General features: G+C 36.4%; 1 protein-coding gene across 2 annotated transcripts in view; it reads right to left on the bottom strand.

Moving 5' to 3' along the window:
• Window positions 1-10,372, bottom strand: part of LOC106867719 (DDB1- and CUL4-associated factor 11) — a 43,937-nt gene that overhangs the window by 12,299 nt on the left and 21,266 nt on the right. For both annotated transcript variants that reach the window (XM_014912680.2, XM_014912681.2), the window contains 4 exons: window positions 9,518-9,620; window positions 7,417-7,460; window positions 4,881-5,004; window positions 3,224-3,281 (listed from right to left, as the gene is read on the bottom strand). In XM_014912680.2, coding sequence (XP_014768166.1) covers window positions 3,224-3,281; window positions 4,881-5,004; window positions 7,417-7,460; window positions 9,518-9,620 — 329 coding nt within the window. The remainder of the gene's footprint in view (window positions 1-3,223; window positions 3,282-4,880; window positions 5,005-7,416; window positions 7,461-9,517; window positions 9,621-10,372) is intronic.

The following is a 10,372-nucleotide window of genomic DNA, read 5'->3' as shown; positions in this document are numbered from 1 at the left end:
AGAACTAGAGGAGAAGTTTCAGGTGTGGAAGCAAGGACTAGAATCGAAGGGCCTTAGAGTCAACCTAGCTAAAACCAAAGTCCTAATAAGTAGGAAGGTAGACAAGACACAAACCCCTTCAGGCAGATGGCCCTGCTCGATCTGTAGTAAAGGTGTAGGTAGAAACTCCATAAGATGGTGTAAGCTATGGACACATAATAGGAAGGCTAACTGGGAAGATAGTTTTTGTGTGTGGTAAATGCTCAGGGGCAATAAACACTGAAAATGTGCAGAAAACAGCTTCCATCACATTCCTTGGGCCAAAAACTACAAGTGACTAAATCAGTAGCGGGGTGGTTGCTCTGAGAGTGTAACTGCTAAAATAAGAATAGCCTGGGCAAAGTTGAGAGAGCTCCTACCTCTGCTGGTGACAAAGGACCTCTCGCTCAAAATAATAGGTAGACTGTATGATGCATGTGCAAACAGTCATTCTATATGACAGTGAAACATGGGCTGTGACTGCTGAGGACATGCATAAGCTTGCAAGGAATGAAGCTAGTATGCTCTGCTGGATGTGTAATGTCAGTGTGCATACACAACAGAGTATAAGCGCCCTGAGAGAAAAATTGGACATAAGAAGCATCAGATGTGGTGTACAAGAGAGACAACTGTGCTGGTGGTCATGTGCTGCGTATGGATAAGGACAGCTGTGTGCAAAAGTGTCACACCCTAGCAGTAGAGGGAACATGTGGAAGAGGTAGACCCAGGAAGACCTGGAATGAGATGGTGAAGCACAACTTCTAAACGTTGGGCCTCACCAAGGTGAAGACAAGTGACTGAGACCTTTGGAGGTATGCTGTGCTTGAGAAGACCTGGCAAGCCAAGTGAGACCGTAAACGTGGCGTATGCCAGTGCAGCATAACCAGCCCATTTAAGAGTATCCTTCAATCATTGGGCAATAAATTGCATTTGTGAAAACCTTTTGAGGCAAGTGAAGTCGTTGTTGTGGCTGATGACAGTACCGCCTGATTGGCACCTGTGCCGGTGGCATGTAAAAAGCATCATTTGAGCGTGGTCGGTACCAGTGCCACCTGACTGGTCCTGTGCCAGTGGCATGTAGAAAGCATCATTCAAGAATGATCACTGCCAGTGCCGCCTGACCGGCTCCCGAGCCAGTGGTATGTAAAAAGCACCATCAAGCATGGCTGATGCCAGTACCACCTAACTAACCCTCGTGCCAGTGGCATGTAAAAAGCACCCACTACACTCTCAGAGTGGTTGGCGTTAGAAAGGGCATCTAACTGTAGAAACATTGCCATATCGGATTGGAACCCTGTGCAGCCTTCTGGCTTGCTAGCTCTCAGTCAAACCGCCCAACCCATGCCAGCATGGAAAGCGGACGTTAAACAATGATAATGATGATGAGGTTGAGTAAAAAGCAAGCAACATTTTGAACCATGAAGAATTTGTACCGGATTTTTGTAGAGGTTTGAAATTTTTTTAAACAACTTTTTGCAATTGTCTAATACAGATGCATCAATAAATTAACACTGATATTTTTTCCACTGTTGTTACAATCACCTAAAATGGAACTGTCAAAGTAAGATATCTGAGCAATTTTGCTATTCAACTTCAAAAAAGGATGTAAAGCAGCTGAAACTGCTCGCAATATCAGTGAAACATTTGGTGAGGAAATGACCAGTGAGTGGTCAGCTCAAAAATGGCTTAAACGATTTTGTAGTGGAGAACTGAGCCTTAAAGATCGTCATCAATGATGATCAATTAAAGACTGTCATTGAGAAAGATCCACGTAAAACCACCCAAGAACAGGCAAAAGAACTTCAAGTTAGCCAGAAAAGTACCTGCAACCATTTGCATGCGATCAGAAAATCAAAAAAGCATGACAAATGGGTACCACACAATTTGAAAGAAAATCAGAAGATGCACAGATATGGGATGTGCTCATTGCTTCTTCTCCATAATCAGACTGATCCATTTCTCGACCGTATTGCAGCTTGCAATGAAAAGTGGATTCTGTATAATAATAAAAATGCTCTCCATAGTGGCTGGATCAAAATGAAACACCAAAATCCTTCCCTAAACCTGAGCTCTTCAAAAAGGTTATGGTAACTGTTTGGTGGTGTACTGCTGGACTCATCCACAATAACTTCTTAAAACCCAGAAAAACCATTACTGCAGAAACATATTGCTGTGAAATTGCCAAAATGAACAAAAAACTGCTACTCCTCCATCCCAGACTGGTCAACAGAAGAGGGCCAATCATTCTTTATGACAATGCTCAACCACACGTTTCCCTAATGACACTCCAGAAGTTGAGGGAACTTGGCCACGAAGTTCTTCACCACCCAGCTTATTCCCCAGATCTTTCTCGTAATGACTACCACCTTTTCAAGCACCTTGATGGTTTCCTGCGAGAGAAGGAGTTCAAAAATCAAATTGATGCTGAAAGTGTGTTCAAAGAGTTCATCAGCTCTAGAACTCCAGATTTTTATGTTACTGGAATAAACAAACTTGTAACTCATTGGCAAAAATGTGTTGATTGTAATGGTGCTCACTTTGATGAATAAAATTTCTGCATGGTTGAAATATATTGTGATGAATTTCATGTTTCAAAACGTTGATTACTTTTTACTCAGCCTGATATATAATATAAATGGGTGCAGTTATGGCTATATGGTTAAGAAGGCATGGCTGTGTTGTTAAGAAGCAAATGATTTCAGGTTCAGCCCCACTGTGTGGCACCTTGTGCAAGCGTCTTCTACTATAGTGCCAGGCCAACCAAATAATTGTGAGTGGATTTGGTAGATACTAAATGAAAGAAGCCCATCACATGTGTGTGTGTATGTGTGTGTGCGCGCATATATATATTAGTATTTAATAATAGTTTGAATTGGCTCCATGTAACTTTTGTAGGTTCATCACATGAAACTAGCTCCTGAGGCCTAAGGTGCTAGGTTCTGTGATGAGCCTACAATACTTAAAGTTGCATGGAGTCAAATCAAATTGTTATTGACTACTAATATATGCACTCCTTCCAAATGTGTTGTGTGCTTCTTTCTTTTGTTTGTCCATGGGAAATGGGTAGATAGGTATATACAGACCTTCACACATACACACACACACACACAAACACACAAGCACATGCACACACGCACATATGATTCTTTTTCATTTGTACTCAGTGACTGGAAGAGAAGAAGTAAAGTCTTGCAAAATGACTTACTGTTAATATCTTCTGATTTCTCTCTAAATCATAGACATAAAAATTACCACAGTTTGCACTGGAAAATAGTGAAAGCTTACTTTTAAAAATGGCAAAGTATTAAGTTAAAATGGTAGAAAAATAATAGAAATATATGTAAGATAAAGGCTTCTTTAAATCTGACACCTTAAAAATAGTTTCAGTGAGTTTGAATGCAAATTGTATTCATACTAGCAAAGGGACAAATGATGACATCAGTATAATAAACTACATGCTTCAGTGAGAAATGTTCTTGGCAACAAATCAGGGACACTCACAAATATGAAACACTGGTATTAAGGATGGCCACCTGGCTGTGAAAAGTTCTACTTCAAATTTTGGGGATTCTTTTCATAATTACAGGGAATGTTTTGCTAGTACAAGAATAGGATATTTAATGAAATTTGCCCTGATATATCAGATCAGTGCTTCTTTAAGTAGGTTCTGTAGCAAAATTCTGAGATTCTGCAAGAAAAGGGGTCTTTTAATAAAAATTTAATAAAAATTTACTTTATGCAAAAAAATTAAATAAATGGTGTCTGCTATTTCAAAATAATGTATCTGCTAGCATATAAGACCCCACCCCCCCACTGACAAGAATATTTTGTGGAGAAAACAAAGTTAATGTTTCATCATACAGTTATACACTCGGTATTCCAGCCTTAATACAGCCACATTCAATGCATGCCAATTTCTTGTCACATCTTATAAACCAGTATATATGGTAAATGTATTTATGTTTTTTTTAATTTTTTTAAAAATTTTATTTTTTTAATTTTTTTTACATTTTATATGAATGTATTTTCTCTACAAAGCAATTTTTGATTCATTTAAAACATCTTATTAAAATTTTGGTGTCAGAGGCTGTTCATAAAATATAGGTAATGGTTCAATAGGAATATCTGGAATAAACTATCCTCCTGAGATCATATTAAATTTCAATAGAACTTTATTGTTCAAGTCACTTTCTAGTCATAGCAATACTCTAAATTAAGTATGTTATCACAGGATTTAGAACATTGAATAAGTGAGCCTATATTTAAAGATTTAATTAAAAGATAACTTAGTTGCATCAGTATCGAGTTGAATGACAGAAAAAAAAAACTAGTTCAGGTTAATTATTGAAGTAAAGTAAGAATGATAGCATATGATATATTTTCAAATGAGATGTCTATCATAGAGTAATATGTTTCACATGGTTCAAGATGTAAGAAAGGAGACCAAAGTTAAAATTACAGTGAATTTCAGAAGCTGACAAAGGACCGAGATACCTAGTGCCTTGCTGTACTCAAGAAGACCTGTCTTCCAGAGCAGAAGTGTTAAGGCCACATTCCCTGGTGAAGAGGATTAGCCTGCAAGAGTCCTGTACCAGTGTCACATAAAAAACACTTGTGCTGGTGCCATGTAAAAGCACTCATGCTGGTGGCACGTTAAAAGCACCCAGCACACACTGTAAAGTGGTAGGCATTAGGAAGGGCATCCAGCTGTAGAAACCAAGCCAAATCTGACTGGGACTTGGTGCAGCTTGCCAGCTTTGGTCAAACCATCCAACCCATACCAGCATGGAAAACGGACATTAAAGCAATATGATGATGATGATGATGATGATGATGAATGGAAGAAGAAACTTCAAGCTTACCCTCCAAGAATTTCCTTGTTGTCAGAAGAGAATGTCAGTGAAAAAATGCAGAAAGTACTTCTACCAGGAAACAATGGTAGGGCTTCGTGGATATCACGGTCACCTCGAATATTACACAAATGAACTGAAATATATGCATAAGAGGACATTAAATAAACAAAATGAAAAAAAAAATAATACTTGTGACTATATCAAATAAGCATTTAGTTTCATATATTTTGAAATATACATAAAACAATACTTTCAAAATAATATTTTGAGTAGCTATTTTCAATACAATAAAGATAGCACAAACAGAAGTGTTGAACTAAATACATTACAGTTAAAAACATATTTTTCTTTTTGCCTTCAGAGTTCAAGTCTCATTTGAGTAAACATTAACTTTCATACTTTCAAGATAGATAAAATGAGTATCAGTAACATACTAGGGTTATTACATTCAAATATATCTTCTGCTCTACAAATTCTGTCTATTGTTCAAATCTACTTTTTATTTCCTAGTTTAAGTTAAGAAGAAATGTCTTGATACAATAATGTATAGTTGTAGGTGTTGTATTAATATTGTAAAATAAAATATGCAGATTTTGAAACTGAAGCATTTTAATATTACATAACTTCTGTAAATAGAACATTTTCATTCTGGAAGTTGCCCATAATCAGGTACAATATTTCTATCAGAAAATGCATATAATAACTTTCATTTAGATAAATAGCTTTGGTTTGTATTTTTTCAAATTTCCTAAGTCTTTTTCCCAGATACTGATTTAAATATGGGAGTAATCCCAGCAATGAACAATATCTTAAAGTTACAAAATTAAACAATGTTTTTAGTCTTGAGAAATTATGAATTCTTGACTTACATAATGATAATCATAAGATATCACATACAACTGGCAGCTTTCTTTTTATGCACATAACTAAGGGTTAAAAGATTAGCTACAACCATTGTGTTTTGAAACAGTTTGTCTGTCTGCCTGACAGCAGATAACACTCCAAAATAATTGAGGTATACAATTGAGGACAGCTGTATAAAGAAGTGCCAATCACTGAAAGTAGATGGGTACCCGCGGAAGAGGGCAATCCAGGAAGATGTGGGATGAAGTGGTAAGGACCGATCTGAGGATGCTGGGCCTCACAGAGGAAATGACAATGGACCCTGTCAGCAAAAGGGAGTTCTAGAAGCGCTGTGTCCCACCCACACTTAAGAAAATTTCTCACACACTCTATCACAACAAACCAAACTACATCTTTACATGTCTTCTCTTCCTCACATTTCCACTTCATGAACTAAGCTTACCTCCCACTCCCCAATCCTGTCCTCTTGGCCTAGCGCCACTGTATCACTGCTCTCTGCTAGCTTCTGACCTGTGTGTTCCACCCACGCCCTGTCTCTATGTATCATTGGGTATGCCCAGTACTTTGCCACCATCTCTATCCTGCTATCTCCCACTTTCTCTCTCCCTCTCCTGCACTTCCTTCAGGTTGGGTAACCATGTATTTTCTTTACAGCAGCGCACTTGTTTCAGTCTTCGTTCCTGATCTCTCTCTCTCTCTCTCTCTCTCTCTCTCCGGACAGGGGTAACCTTGTACCGCCTCTACAGCAAGACACCTGTTTCTGTCTCTCTGCCTCAATATAACCTTTCATCATCCAACACAAGATTACCTCCTCTAATGCCACCTCCCCTCTCAAAAGAGTTTTTTTCTTTTTGTCTTGCAAGTTTTTGGTGACCCTGTCAGTGCAGGAGCCACTTAAAACACCCAGTCCACACTGTAAAGTTCTTGGCATTTGGAAGGGCATCTAACTGTAAAAACCTCACTAAAACTGACCTCGTCTGTGCTTGTGCCACATAAAAGACCCCACTAAGTCCACCCTGCTGAGTGGTTGGTGTTAGGAAGGGTATCCAGCTGTAACACTCCTGCCAAAACAGTTAAATGAAGGTTTCTGCTTGGCCAACTCTTGTCAAACCATCCCACCCATGCCAGCATGGAAGGCGGTCTTTAAACGATGATGATGATGATCAAACAATACTATAATTCATATGCAAATATTCACACTTACAAAAGTCATTGTTATGATAAGAGTATGTAAAAATTATGAAATATTTTATCAATGTTCTGAGAGATAGAGAAGTAAAGAATGGTAGGCTGACACTATAGATGATATAATCTTTCACATTTGTTCATTAATGAAGAAACAGTTTGTGCAAGAAATTACTATCATCATTATTGCTAGTATGTAATCGATTTCCATTTTTTCAGAATAGAATTAGACGGCTCTTGAATAATCCTTTCTACAATAGGCACAAGGCCTAAAGTTTAGGGGAAGGAGGCTTGTTGATTACATCGACCCCAGTGCTCCACTGGTACTTATTTCATCAACCCCAAAAGGATGAAAGACAAAGTTGACCCCAGCAGAATTTGAACACAGAACATAAAGACGGATGAAATGTCGCTAAACATTTCACCTGGCATGCTAACAATTCTATCTTTTTCACTGCTTTGACGGTTCTTGAATAATAAAAGATGTAAGACTTACTGCAATCAGACCAACTGGAATATATCACATAATTTCCATCAGGACTAAACAAAAATTAAGAAAATATAAAAGAAATATTATAAAAGATTTAAGTTAAATTCTTCCAAATTATACATTTATAAAAATACAAGCAATTAAAATACAAAAGTATATGTTGATGTTGTTTTATCATAAGTCATTGAAAGCTTTGAAAACATTAAGTATTTATAATGATAAATAATTTCCTTCAGAAAAAGGAACTGTTCCTTTTACAGTTACTATAAGCAAATCATGGAATATTACATAAAATTTAATGTTCTTTCAATATTTACCAGGTATATTTATAAAATGATTGCTTGGAAATCTCTCTTAGTAACTAATTCTTTTTTATATGGAACCTGTTGGGAAAAAATATTTTGTTTTATAGATTTTTTTACAATCATTTCCTTTAAAGCAACTTAAACATAAGACCATTTGTTGATGACTTCAGAATTGTGTCTTTGGTTTTATGTATTTTTATGAAATATCTGAGCTTCAGCATTAGTCTTTAAACCAGGACTCTATAAGTGTTCTTTAGAATAAACTCTGCTGTACAAGAGGAATCTATTACATCAATGAGTATGTTATTTCAAAGACCATGAATTGTCTGCAGACATACCACAACACTCTGGGTACCAAATACATTCAAAATATAATACTGTATATTCTAAGCCCCAAATACTGTTACATTACATACTATACAAGCATTCACAATTTTATTATTATTAGTTAGTCTTTTTGTAGATTTTTCAAGCCTTCCTGGACTGAAAGTTAGGGTTAACAAAGGCAGATTAATGTGTACTGCTCTTTCAAGTTAATAAATGGAGAAATAGTAGAAGGGATTGAAAATAATGCAGTTCTGAGTAAGTGTGTGATAAGAAGTTGGTTAGATAAGCATCAACTGGGAGTAACAGAAAGAGTAGAATGAATATGATGAATAAGTTAGCAAATTAAAGCTAGTTTACAATCAATAAATTCATACAGGTCTTCTGCTGGATCAGTATTTCTCAAGGCAGGACACACACTCAACCAGTGAGGCATGGATTATTTCAGAATGGGGGAAAGTAAGTAACAAGCGAATAAAACATGCAAAACAGTTTTTTTAAAACTTCTTATCAATAGACATATGATCTTGGGTTCAGTCCTACTGTATGGAATCTTGAGCATGTGTCTTCTATTATAGTCCAGGACCAACTGAAGCCTTGTGAGTGGATTTAGTAAAGAGAAGCTATAAGAAGCCTATGTATGCATGCCGCTGCATTTAATTTACAAACAAACAAAATATGTCAAGTTCTAAATTACTACAAGATCCGTCCTCCATAAACCAGTCCATAAAAATTATTTTAAAGTTGTGAAGAAAGTCTAAAATTGATTCAACAAGATAAATAGAATGGCATCAGCTATCAAGAACATGTTATCTAGAAACTACAGAATGTTGTTTTCACATTTAATAATTAGTATATTAATAACTGACAATCACAGATTTAAGAATTATTTTTCCTTAACCCTTTAGCATTTAAACTGGCCATAACCAGCCAAAATATTTTACCTGTCTTAAGTTCAAACTGGCCAGATCCAGCCTCTCACACCTACCCTACAATGTTAATCTTAAAATAAATAATCACGTAATCAAAATCTCAAAACTACAAGATAATGCAGGATAAATTCAAAACAACATGAATAGACAGGCATCATATTTGACAGAGTAATCTGAATGCTAAAGAGTTAAAGAAAAGCATGGTAGTTTGCTTAAGACATTGTGATACAGAAGTAAAATAACAAATAATGAAGAAAGAGGATTTCTAACAATGCAAAAAGGGAAACTTGAGTAACCTTTATGTGTTTTGTCACAAAGGCCCCTCATCAGAAGCGAACAGTTTAGAAATGTGAGTTTATGTAGATCCTGTCATTTTGATAGCAAAACAGGCAGAAACTCCATTTTGTCTATTCACTTCTGACAATGGACCTTTGTTCCTGAAATATACAAAGGTTTCTCAACTTTCCCTTTTCACATCATTAGAAGCTCGTTTTCTTCACTATATTTCCTTAATAGCAAGAAAATTTTCAAGAAATAAAAACTTACCTAAATGCAGCATCTAAAATACTCCAGAAAAATCCTTGTGCTCGAATTGATTTAATATGTCTGAATTCATCACATGATGTGTCATACAACCGTATATATACATCTGAAGATAAATAAACAAACTGTCAGAGGCTTGAGAAATAATTTATAATCAAGCTTTTAGTAAAGCTTAAATTTTTAATGGAAGATTCCAAATGATTTTAAAAGACTAATAAAAATTTTCTGAAGTAAACACAAAGCTCGATAAAGAGCTGCTAAAATAAACCATAAAAATTAATTCAATCCTGAATATTGATATTAAGATACTTCAGATAGTCACTGAGAATTTTATACATGGGCATAAATATGAACATGTTGTTTGCAATCACATGGATCAACATCATATTGCACTGTAAGATACCTTAAGTAAGTGTCTTCCACAACAGCTTAACAGTGATGAAATTCAAAACAGAGAAATTTGGTACATAGAAACTGTATGGAAGCCTTTCATATGTATACATCTCTATCTTTTGCCCTGCACCATGGGTCCACTGCCTCGCGACTCCACTTGGAGCAACGCTACATTTTCAACCTTAATTCTTCTTTCCCCTTTGGACTCAACGCAGCCCTCTCTTCCTTATGACTCTCCACTTTACGTCCCTGCAACACTTTTCTTTATTTTTTTATTTTTATTTTTTTACCCTCACACACACATAGCCGAACGCACATATACACACACACACACACACCCATATATACGCGCACGCCTACATACACAGCCGCATACACATGCACACACATACACACAGGAGTGCACACACAAAATAACACACATACCTGGCACACATACGCACGCACACACATAAACACACACAT

Source organism: Octopus bimaculoides, chromosome 1, assembly GCF_001194135.2.
Source record: "Octopus bimaculoides isolate UCB-OBI-ISO-001 chromosome 1, ASM119413v2, whole genome shotgun sequence".
Lineage (NCBI taxonomy): Eukaryota > Metazoa > Mollusca > Cephalopoda > Octopoda > Octopodidae > Octopus > Octopus bimaculoides.
The sequence above is the reverse complement of the archived record's forward strand: the minus strand, read 5'-3'. Positions and strand labels throughout refer to the sequence as shown.